The sequence below is a fragment of the Triturus cristatus genome, chromosome 1_1 (assembly GCF_964204655.1).
Source record: "Triturus cristatus chromosome 1_1, aTriCri1.1, whole genome shotgun sequence".
Classification (NCBI taxonomy): domain Eukaryota; kingdom Metazoa; phylum Chordata; class Amphibia; order Caudata; family Salamandridae; genus Triturus; species Triturus cristatus.
The window spans coordinates 684,656,807-684,681,445 of NC_140579.1; the positions used below are offsets into that span (position 1 = coordinate 684,656,807).

The 24,639-nt window shown below is 48.6% G+C and overlaps 1 protein-coding gene across 5 annotated transcripts in view; it reads left to right on the forward strand.

Moving 5' to 3' along the window:
• The window catches only part of NMT1 (N-myristoyltransferase 1), a 413,873-nt gene that overhangs the window by 285,976 nt on the left and 103,258 nt on the right, over window positions 1-24,639 (forward strand). For all 5 annotated transcript variants that reach the window (XM_085647087.1, XM_085647088.1, XM_085647086.1 and 2 more), the window contains one exon: window positions 4,974-5,144. In XM_085647087.1, the coding sequence (XP_085503213.1) occupies window positions 4,974-5,144 (171 nt within the window). The remainder of the gene's footprint in view (window positions 1-4,973; window positions 5,145-24,639) is intronic.

A 24,639-nucleotide genomic window follows, 5' to 3' on the forward strand; every position in this document is an offset into this window, starting at 1 on the left:
CTACAAAAAGAGGCGATAGAACAAGTCCCTGCCAATCAGCAAAATGTAGGGGTCTACTCCCTATATTTTCTGATACCAAAAAGAGACGAGACTCTACGACCTATCTTAGATCTCCGGCCTCTAAACACATACATGCATTCGGACCATTTTCACATGGTAACACTTCAGCAGGTACTTCCGCTTCTCTCCCAGAACGACTTCCTCACCACACTGGACTTGAAAGACGCATACTTTCACATTCCGGTACACCATGCCCACAGAGAAAGTACCTCAGATTTGTAGTGGATGGGCAACACTACCAGTTCAAGGTGCTCCCATTCGGGGTCACAACAGCACCAAGGGTATTCACCAAGTGCCTAGCGGTAGTGGCGGCACACCTCAGAAGACAGCACATTCACGTCTTCCCATATTTGGACTGGCTAATAAAAGCCGCGTCCTACAATCAATGTGTACATCACACCGCCACTACAATCCAACTTCACCAGCTAGGTTTCACGGTGAACCACCAAAAGTCCCAGCTAATACCATCCCACACAAGCAATACCTCGGTGCCACCATAGACACCTCAAAAGCCATAGCCTACTCCAATCCTGCCAGGATTGCAAGCATTCAGGCTTTGCGTCAAAGATTCATACCTCAACACTCTCTCCCAGCAAGAGTGTTTATGCAACTGATAGGGATGATGGCCTCTTGCATTTTCATAGTGCCTCATGCAAGACTCCAGATGCGTCCACTCCAAGAGTGCTTAGCGCGCCAATGGAACCAGGCCCAGGGGCAACTGACAGATCTGGTGTTGGTAGACGGTCGCACCCATCGCTCTCTGCAGTGGTGGAACACCACAAATCTTTCCAGAGGTCGACCGTTCCAGGACCCGGTTCCACAAATAATGCTAACAGACGTATTGCTCTCCGGCTGGGGAGCTCATCTATTACACCTCACAGTGCAGGGCACATGAACGCCGCAACAAAAGTTACTCCACATCAACCATCTGGAGTTACTGGCAATCTTTCTAGCCCTAAAATCCTTTCACACTCACATTTTAGGCAAGGCAGTCCTTATCCGCACAGACAACATGACGGCCATGTGCTACATTCAAAAACAAGGCGGCACACACTCTCCACAGCTCTCTCAACTAGCACAGAGCATATGGAGATGGGCAATTCCACACAAAATCTTTCTCCTAGCCCAACATGTCCCAGGAGTCCAAAACACCATGGCAGATCTGCTCAGCAGAAAAACGCAGCAGATCCACGAGTGGGAACTTCACCCGCAGGTTCTTCACCCGTTCTTTCAGATGTGGGGGCATCCACACATAGACCTCTTCGCCACCCACGAAAACAAAAAATGCCCAAGCTTCGCCACCAGATACCCACACCCATTGTCCAAAGGCAATGCGATATGGATGAACTGGTCAGGCAAATTTGCGTACGCCTTTCCACCTCTCCCACTAATTCCATTAGTGGTGCGAAAGCTACAACAGCACTCCCTCACAGTGATTCTAGTAGCTCCAACATGGGCCAGACAACCGCGGTACACCACGCTGCTGGAACTCTCGGTAGTGCCACACCAAAAGTTACACCTCTCACCATGCCTCCTAACCCAGAACCATGGAGAGATCAGACACCCGGACCCAGCTCAGCTCAACCTTGTGATCTGGCTCCTGAGATCCTAGAATTCGGATACCTTAACCTTCCCCCTGACTTTATGAACATCATCAGAGAAGCTAGGCGCCCTACTACTAGAGCCTGCTACACGGCAAAGTGGAAAAGATTTGTTGTTTATTGCCATAACAACACAATCAACCCCTTAGACGTATCTATACAGCACATCATATGCTACTTACTCCATCTACAAAGGTGTCACCTAGCATATACATCCATCCGGCTACACCTCGCAGCAATTGCCGCCTACCTACAAAACAGACAGCACCTATCACTTTTCAGAGTGCCTGCCATTAAAGCCTTCATGGAAGGCCTCAAACGAATAATTCCCCCCAGAGTACCACCCTCACCTGTGTGGAACTTAAATATAGTTCTCACAAGGCTAATGGGAACGCCTTTCGCACCTTTGCATAAATGTGAACTGCAATTTCTCACATGGAAAACAGCTTTCCTTGTAGCCATCACTTCCCTTAGAAGGGTCAGCGAGATACAAGCACTATACAAGAACCTTTTCTCCAAATGCACCCGAACAAGGTTGTCCTCCGTACTAACCCAAAATTCCTACCCAAAGTCATTTCCCCCTTTCATCTAAACCAATCGTTAGAATTACCGGTTTTTTTTCTCGCAACCTCAAACTGTTGCAGAAAGGGCTCTACACACACTGGATGTTAAAAGGGCCTTACTTTACTATATCCAGAGAACACAACCTTTCAGAAAGACAAAACAACTGTTTGTCTCTTTCTCTCCACCACATAAAGTCAATCCCATCTCTAAATCAGGGATAGCTAGGTGGATTGTAAAATGCATACAGATTTGCTACCACAAGGCAAAACGCACGCTATCTGTTCCCCCTAAAGTCCACTCTACACGAAAGATAGGGGCTTCTATGGCTTTTCTAGGGAACATCCTATTAGATGATATCTGCAAAGCAGCTACATGGTCAACACCGCACACTTTCACTAAACATTACTGTGTAGATGTGCAAACCAAGCAACAAGCTAGTGTGGGCCAGGCTGTACTAAAAATACTTTTTCAAACCACTGCAACAGATACCGGTGGTCGCCACTAGGGTTGGGAACTGCTATATAGTCTATGCAAAAGTGTGTAATCTGCAGCTCATATGCCTCGAACGGAATATGCTACTTACCAGTATGCATCTGTTCTTGGCATGTAGAGCTGCAGATCTACACATGCCCACCCGCCTCCCCGGCTACCTGTATCTGTTCCAGTCTATCTTATTTAGATACAACACACATGGGTTTCTTCACTATTATTACTACGCTCCATCTTTCCCTGTTGGCGAAAAACAATCTGAGGATGGAGCCTAAGCCCATGCGCAATACGGACCAAGGGAGGAGTCACCGACCTCATGACTCCCAAAGACTCCCAAGAGGAAAAACAAACTGCAAACATCCTGGCCCAACACCAGATGGCGATCTATGCAAAAGTGTGTAGATCTGCAGCTCTACATGCCAAGAACAGATGCACACTGGTAAGTAGCATATTCCTTTCTTGGAAGATGCCCCACAACCATAAAAGAGGCGCCATAACCGTAGGAAATGTGGTTTTACCTCCAGAGATGTGCTAACGTGCTAAAATGGTGCCATTGACCTGAAATATGTGGCACTAAGTGGGAGATTGACTAATAGCTGTATGAAATGCACAGTTGCCAAAGAGACGTGCCACTGCCATGAAAGATGCACTATTGCCAAAGGAGAAGGCTGTGTAGCTGCTTTGTAGACACGCCACTAAAAGCGAACATCACCAATTGCTGAGACGCACCATTGAGGAGGAAAGGCGCCATTGCCCTTGAAGATGTGCTTTAGCCATGAGAGATGTGTTGTTTGGCAAGAGATTGTCATGGCAATGCAGGATGTGCCATTGCTTTGTGAGATGTTACTGCCATACAAAATGTGAGAGGAAATAGCAAATTCGTAATTGAACCGAAGGATGCATCATTGCTATTGAAGTTGTGCTACATTAGCCTAGATTAGCCTGGGAACTGGTCGGTGAGTCACACATGGCTTTATTTGGCTTTGAGGGTGCAGAGGTTGAATGTAATGGGGTACCGTCCAAGTGGGAGTGGATTGATAATGATTGAGGATAGGGGTGGACCCGAAAGGGAGCAAAATAAGTAGGGGATAGTAATATTTATTTTCAGGAGCTCTGTGTATTCATCATTTTAAAGCTATTTTGAGCTAATTTTGAGCTATTGGCTGCTCGCTTGACAGTGTTCAGGAAACGGATGAATGCTTCGCTTCTAGCAAGCAAGAGCATTTCTCCGCTCTCGTTTGCTGGAAGCAGAGTGTTTGCCGTGGCTTGGCAGGAGCGGTTACAGCTCTTGCCAAGCCACAACAAACTGATATGTCCCGGTGGTGGGCACCCTGGGACATAGCAGGAGTCAGCCCTGCGTAAATCTATGGCTCCTGGAGGGAGGGGTTGGCCATGTGGCTGCTCTCCTTTCTTCAGAACGGGGGGCTCTAAGGAGGTGGTGGTCCCCAGTGCCGAGAACTGCTTAGGAGGGGGGCTGCGCAGCCACTCTTCTTTTTTTAAACTACAGAAAGCCCCGGGGAGATGGTGGTCCCCAGGGCGGTCCACGCACCCCCTGCTAAAATTAACAAATAGCCCCAGAAAAACTCACTTCTCTTGACCAAAAGCTACCTTTCTGCCACATTTGCTGTTATTCCATTCAGCATTTTGGGCTGTAGCTCTGTCTAAAGTTCCAATGGAAATTAACATGGAAAAAACTTGTTTTGGGGACTCCTCCACCTTTTTCAATACAGCAGTTGAAGTGAGAGCCATACTAGCTTTAACATTTTTGCGAGGATTTGTCAACCAACGCTTTAGTTATTGGCAAATGAAAAAAACGCTCTTTCTATGGAAACTAGGTCCCAACTATAACTACCTACTGGCGTCTGCCAGTACGTGGATGTGAAATTAAGAATAGTATAGCTTCATGATCTTATGATACTGGTCAGCTGGACTATGATATTGTACTGTATTTTGCCCACGATATTCTGCCATGCAACTGGTATAAAGTAGCTCCAAGATGTCTCATTTGGGTGCGTGCGCTTTATAAAAAGTAAACCGCATAGGGCTGTCTTTTCCTTAAAGACTTTGTTTACGGATGGGGCGCTAGTCTTAAGTTCCAATTTTTGTTGATTAGATTCACCTACCGAGGTGGAAGGGAGGGGCAACCTAGTCTGTCCTCTTGAAGTTGTCATTTGCAAAGCTCTGTGTGACCTCTTATGCTGTTGTTTTATGTTTAATTTACATTGTCTTGAAGCTATATTACTTTTCCTGTCTTTTCAGGGAAAAGAAGATGGTGGAGATTAATTTCCTCTGTGTTCACAAGAAACTACGATCCAAGCGTGTGGCACCAGTGCTAATCCGAGAGATCACGAGACGAGTCCACATGGAGGGCATATTCCAGGCTGTGTATACGGCTGGGGTAGTGCTGCCGAAGCCTGTAGGCACCTGCAGGTGAGGAGGGATTAGCGAACAGCACCTGAAACCTGTCTAGTGTGGGTAATGCTTCACATGCTGGTGGGCCACTTAGTTAAATACCTTGGGACATCCGGGTCTCTTATCACTGCTTCAGCCTTCATATGCGCTCTGGCAGATGTGTACAGGGAATAGCCGGAGATTGCAAATATATGTGTAGCCACACTGCTGTTCACCACTACCCCGTACCTAGAGGTGGGAAATGTTTGCACTGACAACAGACAGAGAAATTAAAGGCGAGACAGATATTTTGTCTCCCTTCATTTTCATTTTTATACTCGCTGTAGATGCCTCTGAGGCTTCACTTTTTGGCTCAGTCCTGGGTTTATCGGTTTGATGAAGGATGTCTTTTTGCTTCTTCCCATGCTTTAAGTTTCGTCTGCAAATTGCTTGCAAAATCTCTTGGGGGAAAAAAATATACTTTAAAAGGGGCTTACACCCGCCATTACTTACCATTTGTTGGCGTTCATGTCACTCGTTTCCTTGTTTTCTCTTGGTTACTGCATGAAATTTCCTGTTGGCTTCCTGTCTCCTTTCATTTTTTCTGTAAAACATATTTTTATTGATTTTCCAAACATCCAAAAAGGGGGTTCTGGTTACATACCCCAGATAGGTAGTAAAGTCGCAGTGTAAATCAGGTTAAGGCACAGTTGAGGCACCATATGATGTCCATGCAACTTTTCAGACACTGCATACAGTCATCACGATAAGTATTTTCAACCATTGGAAAATTCCCAACCCCAACTAACCCCCCACCACCCTCCAGGCGTGTCATTTAAGTGAAGGCTACAAGAGGCCAGTAGAACTGGTATCTCAGTGGGGCTACTTATTTGAATAGGAGGCTGCTGCAGCCGAGTGTTATCCGGCTTGCTTGCCGAGCACCACTACCGAACATGAGGCCACAGATCGAGGTGGTCTTAGAGCTGCTTGTGCGTTAGACCATAGCTGCCACAGGGTCACCTACAGATGTGTCATCCGCATCTGCTTCGGGAGATTTGAGTGCCACAACAAGCGCTTCCCAAGGTCTCGCTCGTTCCAGGGCCTTTTCAGTCTCTGTTCGCTTCGCTATTTGTAACCTAATCACTCCCTCGCACTCGGCCCACTTTAGGAATTCTGCTTTCCACTTTGCTATGCTAGGACCCTGTTTCGCCTTCCAAAGGATGATGATCCTTTTGGCCAGGAGCAGACCCAGATCTATAAATTTGCTATTGATTTTGTTCTTTGGCGTGTGGGGGAACCTGTGTAAAATACAGTGAGCCATGGTTGGGTCCAACTCTCTTATCAGTGAGGTCTGCCAATATTATTGTTACCTCCTCCCAACAACTGTCTAGGAACGGGCAAGCCCATAACGTGTTTAAAATCTGCACTTTCTGTGTTACATCTCGGGCAGGCCGCTGACTGGGCCGGGAAATATGCATGTAGTTTTGCTGGGGTAAGGTGTGCTCTATGTAGAATATTGAAGTGCACTAACTGAAACCTTGCATTCCTCGTGCTCCTCCAGGCTCTCTCCACTAGCTCTCCCCACGCCTTGTCCGGGTTGTTCCCCTCTCCACCTCCCCTTTACCCCCCCCCCCCCACCTCCCCTTTACCCCCCCCCCCCCCCTATCAGCTTCCCATTTGAGCTTCAGGTCCGACAGGGGGAGTAAGGATTCCAGCATCATTAGTCTATAGAGGCACATCACCGCTTTAAAAGTGCCTGCTGCGCCAGCACTACGTATTGGCAGCCCATGGAAGTTGTGGGTTCTGTAAGTCCCCTACCCCAGTGCTTCCTGATGGGTCACGTTCTGTAGGAAATTACCTCCGGGCAAGTCAAAGTGAGTTTGCAGATCATTAAACGGGATCATGGCTCCCTCCTCGTATAGGTCCCCAATGGTAGTCAGGCCCTGTTCCGCCCAAGTGCCCACTCTCTGCCAATTGCCACCGTGTGGCAGAGCCCTGCACATTATCAATGGTATTTCCGGCACGTAGGGGCATTTAATAAAGGCTCTTTGCAAATATCTGTTCCAGCATTTACTTGCTGTGGTAAATTCCAGGGTGAGGGACGCGGTGTTGACCGAGAGCCGCAGAATAATGCAGGACAGCAACAACAGGGGCCCCAAGTTCTTCCTGCGCTCTTCATCTCCCCTAGTGGCCCTCGCCACCCACTGCGTGAGCCATTGAAATTGTGCTGCCAAGTAATAGGTCTCAAAGTCTGGGACCGCCAGGCCGCCCTCTGCTCTTGGTCGCATGAGTGTACTGAGCGCCACCCTATGTCGGCCCTTGAACCAAAGGAAGGCTGTGACCATTGAACAAAGCTGCTTGAGGTATGTTTCTGGGATCCAGATCGGTAAGGTCCCAAAGTAATATAGGAGCCTCTGGAGAGTTATCATTTTGAGTAGGGCCACACAGCCCGCTACTGACGGCGGCAAAGAACCCCAGAATTCGAAGTTTGCTTTTGCCCCTCTGATGGCCTTCCCAAGATTACCCTCAAGAATGTCCTCTTGTTTGTGGTAAATGTGTGCCCAGGTAGGGTAGACATCTGTTTTCCTAGTTCACACCCTTTGTGTGTTGTGGACCTACCCTATCCCCACGCGCCGGGAACAGACAAGATTTCCACCAATTCACCTTCAATCCTGCTACACTGCTGAGAGCGTGGAGTAGGTTTTTTGCCCCCAAGAGTTCCGTTCCCAAGTCAGCGAGGAGAAGCAAAAAGTCGTCCGCATATAATGCAATATGATGAACCTGTCCATTTACGTCGAGCCCTCTATATGCCGGCTCCGATCTGGCAAGTGCTGCTAAGGGCTCCATCGCCAGAGCAAATAACAGCGGGGAGAGGGGACAACCCTGTCGCATGCCCCGCCCCCACCCTGCAAGCGTCTGAGATTAGCCCCCGAGTTTTAATTCTGGCAGTGGAGTTAGTGTATAAAAGAGCCGTCCAACTCATGAAGGCAGGCCCGAGCCCTATTTTCCGCATCACATGGAACAGGAAAGCCCACTCCAGACTGTTAAAGGCTTTTTCTATGTCCACTGCAAATAGCGTTGCAGCATTCACTTGGTAAGTATCCGCTTCCAGGATGCGCATGAGCCTTCTGATATTGAGCGCTGTGTTTCTAGTGGGGATGAACCCAGACTGGTCGTTATGTAAAAGGGCAAGCTGTCACTGTTATCGCCCAATATCGCTTTTAGACTCCACCATTCAGATTTTCGGTCGTGTAATCTTGAACAGACTTCAAACGTGGGCCGATAAACATAAAATAATCAGTGATTTACAATACGGGTTCAGGAAAGGCCTGAGCACCACTGAGCAGTGCCTGAATTTGCATGTCCTTATCGAAAAACATACCAAAGCTAAGGGTGGCAGCATGTTTTTAACTTTTGTTGACTTGACGTCAGCGTTTGATTGCGTCACCCATAGCAAACTTTGGCAGAACCTCGAGAATTTAGGGGTAGAAAAGTCGATCATACATTTTCTCAAAGAACTTTATTCAGGGCCAACTGCCAGAGTTAGGTATGGTAAAAATGGAGAATGCACAGAACCATTCAGTATTGCAAGCGGAGTAAGGCAGGGTTGTGTCCTGGCCCCTTTTCTCTTTACGCTTTATATTAATGACGTCGAGAGAACACTATTAAAGGAATGCAAGGACATGCCGATGGTGGGAAAAAGATCAGTCCCAGCGTTATTGTATGCAGATGACTCGGTCCTCATGGGTAGGACACCGTTGGCCATACAAAGTATAGTCACTTCCTTTTCTGACTTTATGGTTGGTCTTGACTTGAGGATAAATTGCTTGAAGACCTTCTGTATTATATGTGGCCTAGGGGCTAACAGAAGGAGAAAGGCAGTTTTTATTGCTTCTAGCCCAGTTGATTTTACTCCAACCTTTCCGTACCTTGGCGTTGTATTTGATCACACTGGCTTATGGAATAATGCAATCAAGACAAGAAGGTTACTCTTTTGTAAATCAATAATGGCCCTAAACATTTTTAGTAATAAGATGGGCAGGAAACCAATTGGGGAGTTGCTAACGGTTTATAGAGTAACCTGTGTTTCTATCGCTACATATGGCGCAGGACTGGGGGGATACGCAAATGTGAAGTTGCAGGTGGTAGAAAACTCCTTCATGAAGTATCTTTTAGCTGTACCAGAAAGTGTTTCCACATATGTTTGCCACGCGGAACTGGGGGAACCATATCTTGAAGACACCATAAAGGTCGCTCCGGTTCGGTTATGGCATAGGGTCTGGACCACCGAGGAATACAAATTTAACCGTACAACCCTGATTGATGTGATGAGGCTAGATAATAGCGGCAAGGTTGAATGGTTAAACTATGTGAAGAAATTCCTTACGGCTATAGGTCTGGCAGACTATTACGATGATCCTTCTTGTCTGCACAATATCCCTAGAAAAGCCTTGAAGGAAAAGTGCATGAAACACTTGGGAGAACGCAGAACCGCCACTGAAATGTTAAAAAAAAAAAAAACGGTGGTCGCATACCAGCTAATAACGACTACAAGCAAAATGCAGCCATATGTTAAGTTACAAATGAGTGATTACGAGAGGTATTTATTAACTCGTTTTAGATTAAACTTATTATTCAGGTCACTTAGTTTCCCTAAAATGAATAACTGGTCGAAACATTTAAACAAATGCCCATGTGATGATTTGTCTGAGCAGTCAGACATTCACATCCTCTTCTTCTGTAAACTTTACTTAATACCGAGGCGAAGATGGATTGTGCCGATATTAAAGATCATGGGAGCAAATCGTTGTCGTCCTGCCTTTTTAGCTGTTTTACGATTAGATAACATTTTAACTGTTGTATCTATCTCTGCGTTTTTTAAAAATGTTTTTAAACTTCGGAAATCTATAATATCCTGATTTGTGATGACATTATTGTGATTACTGTGTTTTACTGGATTCATTTATTTTCTTAAACATGTGGTATTATTTGTACTTTTATGGTTGTTTTGTTTTAATAACCGAATAAAGTTACAATTGAATTGAATGTATAAGGGTGGTCATGTGAGGGAGCAAACAGGAGGCCAAAATTTTACTTAGTATTTTATAATCTAGATTGAGCATGGATGAGGGGCGGTACACAGTTTTATCCCATCTATGCTTGCCCGGCTTTAGCAAAGGAATGATGATCGCTTCTCTAGTGGAGACAGGTAGTTTGCCAAGTCTTTGTGTCATTGTATAATTGTACAAGTTTGGGAGCTAAGAGGTCAATGTATGTGAGGTAAAATTCTATTGGGAGACCATCGGTGCCTGGGGTTTTATTGCGGGCCATACTCTTGATAGCTCCACGCACCTCCCTTACTTCGATCTCTCTTCCTAGCGAGATTGCTGTATTCTCATCCATTGCAGGTAGAACAACCCCTCGCGTGAACTCCTGCAGTTCCTCATCTGTTGGGGACAGCTGACTTCGATAGAGCTCAGTATAATATTCCCAAAATAGGTCATTGATTCCCCTATTGGACATATCTAGCTACCCCATTCTGGTCTCTAATCTCCAGTATTACTGACACACGTCTGGCTGGGTTTGCCAACCAAGTTTGAGGGGCCCCCGATTTATCCATCTCCGAGTGTGCCCGTGTTTTGTAGTTTTGTAATCAAAGGATCGCAGGAGCTCCACCTGTGTGGCTACTGCCTCTCTAGCCTCTAGTAACTCCTGTTGCTTACCCGGGTTTTCAGGTCTGTCCTTTTCCAGGGTGCGCAGACGCTAGTCACCCCTCTTTATATCTTGGAGGAGAATCTTCCGAACCCCAACCAGGTCAGATATGCACCTCCCCCTAAGGACTGCTTTACAGGTGTCCCACTCCACGAGGGAGGATGTTGCCGTACCCCCGTTGTCTTGAAGGCTGATCCTATTGCAGTGCAAAAAGCTTGGTCATCTAAGGCCTCTGGGTGCATGCGCCAGGTGGGGATTTTTGGGCGTGCGCGTGACCATTGTAACTGCACCAGAACAGGGTTGTGGTCAGAGAGTGTCCTGGTGAGGTAATCGCTGCAGCCAACCCCCTCATGGACATCAGGTGAGCACAGAATGGCATCCAGTCTTACATGTAATTCGTAGAGGGCCGAGGAGGAGTAATCTCGGGTCATGGGGTGTTGCGCCCTCCAGGTGTCAATTAAGCCCCATTTCTGTTGCCAATCACGGCGTGATTCTGCAAGTTTGTGTGCAGGTGCATTAGGGAGTGGGGGGTGAGAGCGGTCAAGGGTAACGTCAGAGGTGCAATTAAAGTCGCACCCCAGTTGCATCGACCCCGTGAGGACGGTTGGCAACTTTCCTGATAGTAGGGAGAAGAACGCTGTTTGGTCCGAGTTGGGTGCATAAATACTACCTAGTGTGAGGTCCCTACCGTCTAGTCTCCCTGTCACCACCACATATCTGCCCTCTGGGTCAATCAATTGTCGTGCATTGGAATGGAACACCTGCTCTTATCCATATCAATACTCCTCTCGCAAATACGGAACCTCCTTCGTAAAATCTTGGAAATTCATGACATTGTTATTGGCAATGCGCAGTTCCTGTTTTTGGGAGGCACTTTGCAAAATTTGGTGTCTGTCCCGAAAGTGTAGGAGTCTAGCCACAATAGGTCGGGGAGGAGCCCCTAGTTTTGGTGGCTTAGCTGGAACTCTGTGAGCCTGTTCCAGGGCGTAGAAGGGGGATAGCCCTGTTGGAGCCACTACAGAGCGGAGCCAGTCCTCCAAGTAACGGACCATATTCGCCCCTTCGTTTTTTTCTGGAATCTCGATAACTCTGTTGTTCCGTCTCGATCTCCCTTCACTGTCGTCGGCGAGCAATTCCTGGGTTTTCACCTTAGTTTCCAGGATAGCGAGGGATTGGCGCATCTTTTGGACAGATTCCGGCAGGCCGTTCATCTCCTTTTCATTGCTGGAGACACTGTCCTTGAGCTTTCGATGATCATCTTTTAGCAGGCTGAGGTCTGTTCTGATAGCATCGCTTTTTCCCTTCTAGCGCCCCTCTGGAGGCCGTTATGGCCTGCATGATGTCCGACAATGTAGGTTTCCGGGAGGTCAGGTCTCCACTTGTTTCGGGCAGTTAGTAGTCCTCTTAGGAGTGGGTTCCTGGGGCATCCACGTTAAGGGCAGCGAACCCCCATTTCTTTTGCGTTCCCCCCATTTCAAATACGCTCCGTACTGGTGTGGCGTTGGGCCGGGTTCTGTGTCAGGCATGGTTAGCGCGTCTGAGCGCCACCAATTTCGCCGGGTCACCTCTGACACACTGCACGCTTCCAACTAGCATGCAAGACACCGCAGTTACTTCTGGTGGCCTTGTTCACTGCAGGTGCTGTGGGTTGAGTGGTCCCACCGAAGGAAACACCCCCTAGCGGTCTGCATGTCATGGTAGGGGCTCCCCGGCTCATCTGCGTCTGCTCATCCTAATCACTCTCTGCGGCCACTTCTTGTTAGCATACTTGAAGAGCAGGCAATCTGTCGCACTCTACACAATCACTGCTCGGGCACACCTCCCTCTCACCGGCGATGGAGCTGCAGTGCTCCGCCACCATATGCAGGTTCTTTCCGGATCCCCACGGTGCGGGTTCTGATTCTCCCCGTTCTGCCTGGATGTCGGGATGACTGTTGGGTGGAATGGGACCCTCTGCTGGGGCCTGCCTTGTTGGCGGCAAGTCGCACTAGTTGTTTGACACCTTTCACAGCATGGGCGCCCACCTGCGATTTACCCCTGCAGGCCCGCAATCTTCCTGTACAATTCTGACAGCGACGATGCAGGCGGGTGAAGGCTCCCTGTCCGCCACCATTGGGGGCCTGGTTCGGTAAATCCGAGCACTCTTGTGCGGTTTCCGGTCCGACCTCACATCCCGAGGTCCCCCAGCCACAGTCACCAGGGTCAGGCGCGTCTTTGCGGGTAACACTGGTGCCTCTTGCGCTGCGCTCCCTAGGCTTCTATCTCTACTCGCCGTGCTCCGGGGCCCTCCAGTGGAGCAGGGGCATCTCACTGCCGCGGTAGCCGCTTCAGTTTATCTATGGCGCAGTTGCCATTTTGCAGTCGGTGCTGCGTGACCGTGGTCGCCTCCCTGCTGCTTTACAGGGTAGTTTGCCCTTCAGTTTTCCCACGTCAGCGATGTGGGCAAGGGAAGGATCCCTGTTTCTGGTCGCTCCCACTGGGATCTTAGCCTGACAACGCTGAGCTGCCCCCCCATGCGGTCTCTTCCCCAGCCGGTCCCCGCAAGGTGTCCCAATTACAGCCAACAGGCTCAGGCGGGCTGTTGCAGGCCGCTCTAGCACTCCACAAGCGGTGTTGCACTCTCCGGGCACTCACCACTGGCCACTGTATTCTGGAGCTCCTCAGGAAAACGGGCATCTCACCGCTATGTCGGTCAATTCAGGCCACCGGAGGCGCGGGTGCCATTTTACAGTCACTCCCACTAGCTTGCATACGCCGCTCTGCAGTCAAGGCTCTCGGGTTGGCGGGCTGGGTCCCACAGTTGGGCTTAACTGTCTCGTCGGCGAGTCGTGACCGCTGTGCACTGCCATTGACAGCATGGGCACCATCTGGTCGCCGCTTTGCACTGGCCTGCAAACTCCAGTTTCTGCTCGTGCAGCAGCAATGCGGGCAATTTGGACTCACTGCCACGCACTATGCACACCGGGTGTCCCCCGATCTAGGAATCCGCCTTCCCAGGGCTATTCGGGGGCTCCGGATATGTGATTACGGGGAAGCGGCGGACGGAGCTCCTCAGCTCGCGTCCTCTCATCGGCTGCAGGCCACGCCCCCTTCCTGTCTCCTGTCATGTTTGTGTCCCCTCTGGTACATGTACCAAGTACCTCTTTTGGTGTGCTGGAGCAATTGGTTTTAGGTTTTGCTTGCACATCGCTTGTCTTTGTAAACACAGTCTGTTGTCCTCTGATCTGCTCTCTCCCGTGTGTTGCCTGCCAACGTCCCCCCCGAATCTTTTACAGGAACATTTGTGATTTTCTTTTGTGTACAGTTCCCGTCAGTAGCGCGCTCAGAGTAGAAAACAACAAGCATCTGCAAAGCCAATAGATTACACCTATGTGAGAGCTATTGGGTTTGTTTTGTCAGAATATTTTTCCTTTTACATGTTTCACAGCAACAGAAGCTGGTGTGCAATATGGTTAGAATTACAAATCTTCCCATGTAGTACAGTAGCTTGCACTGCTGTGCAACGTGTAAAAAACAAATTGTCGAACCCAATGATCTCTTACTTGCTTAATTGATAGCAGAGGTATGCAATAAGAGACCTTTTAAAGGGGATATGTTATCTGAAAGACACGTCCGTGATAGATTCCTTACCTTAGAATATTCACAGGCGTCAGACTGGATCTGGAAAGTTTTCGTCAGCAGTACCCCTGCGCGTCTAAAGGTGGCGTCGTGCGTCTCCGTGTCCGTCGTAGGTGTTGTGATTGCCGGGATGACGTCGCGGTAGCTGATTAGACGGCGCCCTTGCGCGCTGACGTCCGTTCTTTCTTTTTCCGCGCCAGCAAGCGCAGATCTGGGGAGAGCGGTACCCCCAGTCATTTTTTGACTGAGGTTTTTGGGACTTTTTGTCTGTTCTTTTGAGTGTGACGCCTGGTGTATAGGGATCCCCGGTTTCAAGTCTTGTGAGGCTCGTCTCTGCATGATGTCGGTGAAGGACCCACACCGCGAGTCTCTCTATTGCCTGGGGTGCGACCACGACTCATTGTCGTGCCCCGACTGCCGGGCCATGGCTCCGAAAACTTTGCGGGAGTTGCTTGAGGCCAGGGAGTCGGCTCCGCGCCGTTCAAGGTCCCGCGGGAGGTTGAGGGACCGGTCGCGGAGCTGCCACCATCGTTTGAAGTCTTCGCACTCTGGGGCAGGTAAGACTAAGCACAAGAAGTCGAAGAAGCGAAGTCGCTCTTCGCCTTCTCCTACCCTGTTACGCGACATGGCTGAGGGTGCGGGTGGTGCCACCTCCGCGGCTCCGGCGGAGCCTACGCAGTTGCCGACGGCCTACCCTCCCTTCCCGGGTCAGTCGGCGACTCCGGCCCAGCTGCAGGAATTTGTCAGCCATGGCCTGCCTCTTTGGCCCGTCCGAACCCGCCGGCGCACCTTCCGGCCCGCTGGTCTGACTGGGGGTCCTCGCCCTCCTTAGTCAACGGCTCCGGCCCCGACGTCGTCGACTGCTCCGGCCTCTGCACCGCGAGAACCCAATGGATCCATGCATGGATCCCAGACGATGTTGGTTGACCTCATACGACCTCCACCGACATCGACGGCACCGCCGACGGCGTCGGGTGGTCCCCCGGCCGACATTGTCCCCGGCTTCCACCCTGACATGGAGACGGTGCCGAACCGGTGTCAATCGACGCCAATGGGGAATTTCTATCCCTTTCTCCATCCTCCTCCTTTTCCACCTGCCCAGCAGGTTAAGGATGCCGGGGAGTACTGGGAGGGGTCTGGAGACCCTCTAGCAGCCTAATGCGAGTTAGACCTGGACTGGGCAGAGGAATTGGAGGACGCAGGTGATCTGGAATTCTCTCCAGAACCTGGAGCACTGTCTCCTTCTACCGTGGCTACAGAGGAGGGTGGTACTTTCTCAGTGGTGGTGCGTAGGGTGGCAGAGGCTCTCCACCTTGTGCTCCCTACAGTGGGCATCAGGACTAACTTCCTGACAGAAGTGCTTCGGCTGGCGGCTTCCGCAGCGGAGCCTCTGCTGCCCTTTAATGATGCGCTTTCAGACGTTCTTTTGGGCACCTGGTCCAGGCCCAACACAGGGGTTCCTGTAGATAGGAACGTGGCCCGGGGGCAAGATGGCGTCCGACTAAGCAGCACACAAGAACGCTCCCTATGCCGGAGAAATGAATCGATGAAAGAAATGGTGTACCATGGTTATGTGCCTCCTGGAAACGGTATTCAACAACGGTGATTTTGTTTCTGTCGCCGAGGAGCTGATCCGCAGACTGCCGGCGGCGGCAGCGGCAGTACTAGCGGAGTTACGAGATTGGGAGACCAGGCTGGGAGACAGGCTGAACTCGGGAGACGCCGTCAACCGGGCGTGCGTGGGAAGCAGGGCTAGCAACGCTTGCGAAACTCGCAACGGCAAGAAAGATAGCACTGCTGAAGGTTGCAGGAGGATAAGCGGAGCGGGGAAAAGTTGGCAGGGCAGCTGGTGGTGAGTGTCATCGGGAGAGGAGCCTGCAGGCGGGTACAACGGTCAAGACGCGGTGTTTGCTCCCACGCTGGCATTGTATGAGCCAAGAGCTGCAAAAAACTGCATTAGCAGTACACATAGGATGGCGCCGAAAACGATGCGAGGAGGAAAGGGAAAAACTCGCGAAGCAGAACAGATGAATATTAAACACCCGGTACCCCAGAAGGATTCTGAGAAAACTAAAGCTACTGAAGATGCTCAGATTATTTCAGGTGAGAATGGGGGTGCGGAAATTAATACGGGGGCTCGGAGCAATGTGAGGGGAGGAAAATTAGAGCGCCAGGCTCAGAGACCCCGACATGTGTTATCAAAGCGACTAAGATCATGAATCTTGCAGCAAACGCAGGAGGTACTAAATCTATAACGGGGTACCTTTCCCCCGTCAGTCAAGACACCGTGAATAAAATAGCTGAAGCAGTCTACTCAGAGAAGGTAACAGATAAAATGACCAAAACGATGCCGGGCCGGGAGAAGAGGAAAGAAAAAAACGCGGTTATCAGCAAAGAGAAAGGCAATATACAGGAGAATCTAAGGAGGGCTCCCGAGGCGCAGGACACTAACTCTGAACTGCAATGGGGAGAGACTATGGGGACCGAGGCTGTTGAAGAATTTGAAGTACTGGGAATTTAAAGCCCAGCGGTGCAGGGGAACACACCCTAAGACTTCGGGTTCTTCCTGTTTCAGACCTACAGAAACAGAGTCTTCTAGGTGAAGTCAAAGATCGATTTATTGGCTGCAGACCAATTACAGGTATCCGAGAAGTACAACACAATGTATGTTCTCAGGAGACTGCTTAAAGTTACAGAAACGGGCTTCTCCTTAAATACAAAATATCATGCTTCAGGCATACATTCCTTGTTTTACGATATGGTCATCTACATGTATCCATTACAAACGAAAAGGCAGAGTCATGATGACCATCCCACATTCCAGTTAAGCCAGCCCACAATTATTTACCCAGCGAGGCTCAGATCCCACATCAGATATCAACAGGCCCCAATAAACACGGGCATCTCGTGTTTGGAAAACAAGCCATAAAGCAGGAAGAGTCAGGTGTGAAAGAGATTAGCCGGAGGCTCGTGTGGGATGAAAAGGCTTTATGGTGTGTCAAACCCTGATGCTAATCGCAGGTGGCCGTAGGACGGGGAGCTCGTGAGACCGGACTGACCTGGGGCATCAGAGCCGAGCTGCACAGGTCACACAGAAGTCAAACAAAGTACATGTGTTCTAAAGGCCCGTACTTGTTTGTAATGTGTAGCCTATGTGAGGGCAACCATAAGATGGCCACCGCTCTAAGATGGAACCCACGTAGTCAATGTATAACATCGTATACACAGTGCATTTATAGCTAAAACGTTATACAAAGCACTTGTACATACCGCATTGACCATTCGCGGTTCGCTAATACCGGAATAGACAGGGGTAGGGCCCTGCCTCCTACGCGGTCCCAAATTTCAAAGTACCACAGACCCTCCTTTTGCCCTTACATAGGCAATAACTATACTCACATCAATCCGAGTCTAGGTCAATATTCACGAAGTCATGGAGAAGTTGCTGTAGCATCATCCTATTACTTAGCTCATCCCTTGATACAGGTTTCCTTACACATAATGTAGCACAAAGGCCACATATCGCAGGAGCACACTGTATGCACAGACAAAACAGGAAAAGAATGGCTAAGATCATTCCAATGACCATCAGAATCTTCCAACCCCAGGCAGATATCAGTTCCCAGAACCACCCCACCAGTGACCAATCTCCTTTATCCACGTGAATGGATTCAGATATTTTATGCAGTTTGGGGATGGCTTGATAAACTGTTGGAGCGTTATCTGGTATGAAAATGCAACTAGATTGGATAACCTTACATACCCCACCGCGGTCTGCAAGTATGACGTCTAGAACCATACGGTTCTGCAAAGTCATGAGGCGATCCGCTTGGAGCTCAGCTCTCAAATTACCAAGGGCACCAGCCGTAACATTAACAGTGGATTCAACCACACGAGTCAGTTGTCTCAGGTTCCTACTATTGACCATAGGTCCCCAAAACGGCAGGAAACCCAAAAAAAAGTCTCCCGCTTCCTGACCGGAAGTATCCTCCTTACTAATCACGCCTCTCACAACTCTGGTCTTGTGATAGTCCGAGGCAGCAGTAAATGTCGGTGGTAGCAGATTTGCAATATAACATGTGCCCGAGAAATCAGGGGGCAACCATGTATATGCTCGGTCATTGCAGACAAAATATGTACCCTTGGCAGCCAAAAACGCAGGGGAAAACTGTGATGGAAAAGTGTACGTTTCAGTACAGTCACTTTTTCCCAGTTGAGCTCTTGGATTCTGACCATTACCTTGTAAACAGAACCGACCTATGTGGGGTACGACCCAAATTGGGGATGAAATTTTTCGCTGTCTTTCACTCAGACTAATACTATACCCCGTTGCGTTCCACCCTACATAAGCTCTCAATTCATCCTTGGGTATAGATGAGTACGCGTCGATATCTCTGCTCATATCGGCAACTCCTTTCATTAAAGCTTTATTATTTGTGCTAGGTCTGATGGAACGCGGTTGTCGCGGGGAGTAGGTATCTAATGCAAAGAGAAACATGGTCTGGAATGCCCATGACGATCCATTGTAACTAAACGGCAGCACTAGATATGGAATACCCTTATTAATGGTATGTGGCATTAAACCACACACCCAGCAATTGGTTGTATTCATGACTAGTTGGTGCTGGTGCAGGAGCTGAGTAAACGAGTTGTTTACAAACTCTGATCGTCTAGCTTGTTCGTGTTCAGGCAGAGGGTGAAAAGAGTGCAAGGAGGCAGTAGGAGGAGGTATAGGCTGTACAGTGGGTGCAAAGGGCTCTTGAGAGGAGAAGAATACGAATCCTACAGTAAACACTATCATACTACATAGTATAAACAGACATAAAAATACAAAACGTTTGCTCTTCATTATTTTACATATTTTCGCTTTAAAGTTCATTTCCTCAGCGGGTCTCTCCATCTTGAAAAACTCCATCCTCTAATCGTGCCGCTCGCGGCGGGTGAGTATCTTCTGCTAAGGAGTACGCCTGTCGGTCCAGGGAACGCCCTAGACCAACCAGAACCGTTGACCTAACGTCTTCGGCCTGTACCCCATAGTCTTGGCACCGCGACCCTGCGGCTGAACCCGGATGGTGGTTCGAAAAACAAAAATCAAGAAAGTCCTTCGGATGGGAGAGCTATGATATCAAAAACAAAAAGGTAAGGAAAAAGAATATTTATTTGTCCATAGGCCTTGGTCTCAAGTTGTAGCGGAAACGGCCAGGTACTGTCTGATCTTGAAACAAGAGTTCAGGCTCTGTGGTGTCCAATCGAATTGACGGTGGCACAGCTTCTTGCAAAATATCGTCACTTTCTTGTGCTGAAGTTGTGCCTCTTACGCGTGCATCACTAAATGGTACAAAACGGGGTACAGTGTCTGTTTCAGAATCGGCGATAACCTCCTGGACCCACTGGTCATATGGTAGAGGCAAAGGGATCCTCTTGATGTGGGCGCCGTGAATCCAATTCTTCTTCCCCTTTACTCGAACCGCTGACCTTGTCGATAGAAGTACGAGGTGAGGGCCAATCCAACGGGGTTCATCGTTGCTCTTTCGCTGGAAGTTCTTGATGAGAACCCACGTGCCAGGGTCAATAGGGTGTCCTGGAGCTTCAGAGGCCTGGGGGAGAGTATCATGCACCTGTTGGTGTAAAACACGCAATTTAGCCGTCAATTCATACAAATAATCAAGCAGTACTGGATGTTCGATTTCGCTGAATTTCGTCGGTCTTGGCACACCCCATACATTGGCCGGGCGGCCAAAAACCACTTCGTATGGACTGAGTCCCACTCGTGAGTGCACAGTCATTCTGGTGGACAGGAGTGCTAGAGGCAGAGTGTCAGGCCATTTAAGACCGGAGCTCGCCTGGATTTTGGCCAGCTTGAGTTTTAGAGTGCCATTGTAGCACTCTACTAATCCAGCTGATTGGGGGTGATTACTCTGAAATTGTTGGGGTTGCTGATAGATACCTGGGGTTTGCCTATAATTATTCTGTCCTCCACGTGGCGGATAAGCCTGCTGCAAGAGGACCTTTGTTTTCAGTTCTTTCGTTTTCTTATCTGTTCTATCCTTCTCATCTTTATCTCTATTTTCATAATACTGTGCAGTAGCCAGTATTTGCGCTGAAGAGGAAACAGCCCAAGAACTTTCTGAGTTTTTAATTTTTTACACAACTCGGGAAGTAGATTCTGCACAAATTTATCCACAAATAACCGTTGGCCACCTTCAGTGCTCATGTCTTGACCACTGTGGTCGATAAACGTTTCTTCAAACCTTGTAAAGAAATCGGACACGGTCTCATCTTTCTTCTGCTTGCATGCGGATAGTTTATCCCAATTTACGCGCATCGCGGGCATTAAAGTTTTCATGTATGTAATAATTCTACCAGGGAGTTCTGCTACCAAAGGGTCAGGCTTCGCGCCACCAACTTGTCTAGCGTCTGCAGCAATGATATTAACCCATGTGCCCCCTAGTTCCGCAGCATGATCCGTATTACGGATGGATCCCCATAAAGGCTGTGGAACAACATTCCCGAACAACATATCTATGTCAGCCAGATTCATGACACACGATTCTGCAGTTTGGGATAACTCCTTATAATATCCTGTAGGGTTTTTACGGGAGTCAGGCAATGTCTGCTTAAGCGCTATTACTTCAGATCGTTTCCAAGGGACATGTACCCAAACACACTGAAAATGTGCTAAGACAGGTGGATTAGCATTTGGATCAGCAGGTCTCCAAACTGGGGGAACCTCACGCATCGGATATTGGCGCGCTGTTACCTTTTTCCCCACAGGAAAAGGACAGTAAAATCGCAACTGCTTTATCTACATCGGGACCCACAATTATACCTTTGTCGAAATCAAATCGTACTCGACACAATTCCTGCGGGATTGTGCTTGAACCATGATCCTCCAATTCCTCACAGAGGCATTCACACATTTTGTCAAAGACATATCTCTGTTTTGGGGCATCCCATTGGTTGAAAACGTTAACTGATTCCACATTATAGAGTGAAGGGAAACCAATCCACCTACGCGCCAGATTATCTAACACCTCTTTCTCGTCAGGACCGGGCAGCTGACTGCGCAATTGCTTACGTTGTAAACCAGGAGTCGCACTAGATGACCCCAAAGAGAGGCGACATTAAACTAGTAACTACATTAGCTAGTCGTTGTCGTGCTGAAGGAGAAGTTGAGGCGAAAACGGGGGGATAGACAGAGGGAAGAAAAGCGGATTCAGATACAGGTACCTGGGTAGTGTAAGAAAGAGCGCCAGGGGAGGCAGCTGATGTGCTAGGCAAAGTCGCAGGAAGCGCGGGGCAACAGGTAACACAACTGGCGGCCCTTGAGAGGGCTGCACTGCAGGGATAGGAGCCAGCTGAGGAGGAGCTGGCGGATGTGGGAAGGCTTGCGGCATATTTACTGGAGGCTGCACATTTACAAGCTGTGGAGGTGCTGTGGCATTTTGCGCATACGGGGGTGGTGAACTTAGCAAATGGGACATTAGGGAATCTTTCTCTTTCTCTTTTGTTTCATCTTGCATAAGGGGTGACAGAACAGGGTAACATTTATCGATCCCTAGTTTGCGCTGTCTATGTAACTGCTCATTCATTTGTTCCTCCTCATTATCTTTAAATTGCACAGCCGCTTGCATCACTGACATACCTCTTTCTCTCTTATTCCTTTTCGCTAGCTTAATTTCCTTCTGTTTGGCTTCCTTTCGCCATAGGCGGAAAGAATCAAACATCGCCGGCCGGGCTTTCTTTTTAAACAATTTAACTTCCAAATTATCTAAGATATCTGTATCGAAACTACCATTTTGGGGCCATTTTAAAACACCGTCCTTTCTGGTGTATCGGATCCATACTTCATTATATGCAATGGGGCCCACGCCATGTTTTACATAAAGCTCATAAGTTGGAGTTCCAATTGGAGGAACCGGACACGAATCCTCCAACTGGGAATCCCTGCTACAACCCAAACAAAACAATCTTCCAAATACACTAGAACCAGGCATCTTCGCTCACTAGTCTAGTTTCAAACTTCAAAGGATTATCGAATACGATAGTCTCGTGAATACACGAGTCCTCTGGCTTTGGCGCTTGCAAGCTCCAAATCAAAATGATCCCGCAGGATACCAAAAGTCCCAAAGGATACCAAACAAACTGGGAGACGCTCCACTTCTACTTAACTGAATATTGATGATCGATGGCGTCACGAGAAGACTCTCTAGATTGTTTCGCTCTACCAAAATCGTCAAGGGTCCAAAACAGGGCGATTAATCAGGGCAGCAGTCCTTCGTAGCCGTCGGGACGCGGAGAACCTCGCAGAAAAGACTTTTGGACCACGTCGACATGCAGGGGTCGAAGTGGCGGCCTTCCTCCGGAATTTCCACACGAAGCTCCTCACGAACCTCTGGCTTGGACTGGTACCGCTGAAATCGTCCCGAGTTGGGCGCCAACTGAAGTACTGGGAATTTAAATCCCAGCGGTGCAGGGGAACACACCCTAAGACTTCGGGTTCTTCCTGTTTCAGACCTACAGAAACACAGAGTCTTCTAGGTGAAGTCAAAGATCGATTTATTGGCTACAGACCAATTACAGGTATCCGAGAAGTACAACACAATGTATGTTCTCAGGAGACTGCTTAAAGTTACAGAAACGGGCTTCTCCTTAAATACAAAGTATCATGCTTCAGGCATACATTCCTTGTTTTATGATATGGTCATCTACATGTATCCATTACAAACGAAAAGGCAGAGTCATGATGACCATCCCACCTAAGCCAGCCCACAATTATTTACCCAGCAAGGCTCAGATCCCACATCAGATATCAACAGGCCCCAATAAACACGGGCATCTCCTGTTTGGAAAACAAGCCATAAAGCAGGAAGAGTCAGGTGTGAAAGAGATTAGCCGGAGGCTCGTGTGGGATGAAAAGGCTTTATGGTGTGTCAAACCCTGATGCTAATCGCAGGTGGCCGTAGGACGGGGAGCTCGTGAGACCGGACTGACCTGGGGCAGCAGAGCCGAGCTGCACAGGTCACAGAGAAGTCAAACAGAAAGTACATGTGTTCTAAAGGCCCGTACTTGTTTGTAATGTGTAGCCTATGTGAGGGCAACCATAAGATGGCCACCGCTCTAAGATGGAACCCACGTAGTCAATGTATAACATCGTATACACAGTGCATTTATAGCTAAAACGTTATACAAAGCACTTGTACATACCGCATTGACCATACGCGGTTCGCTAATACCGGAATAGACCGGGGTAGGGCCCTGCCTCCTACGCGGTCCCAAATTTCAAAGTACCACAAATTTGAAGCAGGTCATGGCGATAGCAGAACAGAGCCGGGCTTAACGACTCATATAGACCAGTCAGAGGGTCAAAGAGGCTACTCAGGGGCTGAGGTAACAGGATCGATAATAACTAGCCTGGAAAACACACAAGGCATTATGAGCCTAGATCCAATATTAATTGATGCTCTAGTTCAGGAGATTGTTGTATGTAGCGACCCCTGTGGTATTGAGGATAACCCAGATATAACCGATACATTTTTTTCCGTAACTGATGGGTCTGAAGATACTCCTTCTGAGGTAGAAGGGAGCGACGAAGAGATTTCTACAGATGCTAATTCTGGTCCAAGCTCAGCAAGCAGCAGAGGCTCTCTCAAGGAAAAAGATACAGATATCAGAAGGAAGAGGCTGTCAAGACGACAGAGAGCCACACAGTCACAGGAAAAGACACTAGGTGCGCAAAGACGGCGTAGTGGAGGTGACAGTACAACTAACTTAAAATGGGACTACTCAGATACCCAGGGGAATTATTCGGAAACGGGGACGCAGGCGGCTCTTGGAGAACCAGAATTGGAAGTGCCTCCTCTGCAGCTGATATTGAACTCGATAAAAGAATTGCAAGATGCAACAAAAACTGAGGGGAGGAAAAATCGACTTGTAACCAGGAATCTAGAAAAGTCAATAAAAAAAATCGCCAAAGTCTGCTCAGACACAAAAATGAGGGTGTCTCATTTAGAGGAGCGTACCAGTACCTTGGAAGATAAACAGCTAAAAGAGATAACTAAGACAAAAGAACATGAGCATCAATTGTCAGACATCCAATGGAAACTGGAAGATTTGGAGAACCGCCAACGACGGAACAATCTCAGAATCCTGGGCATTGAAGAAGGAAAGGAAGGGGAAGACGTGAGAGCTTTGTAATGAAGCT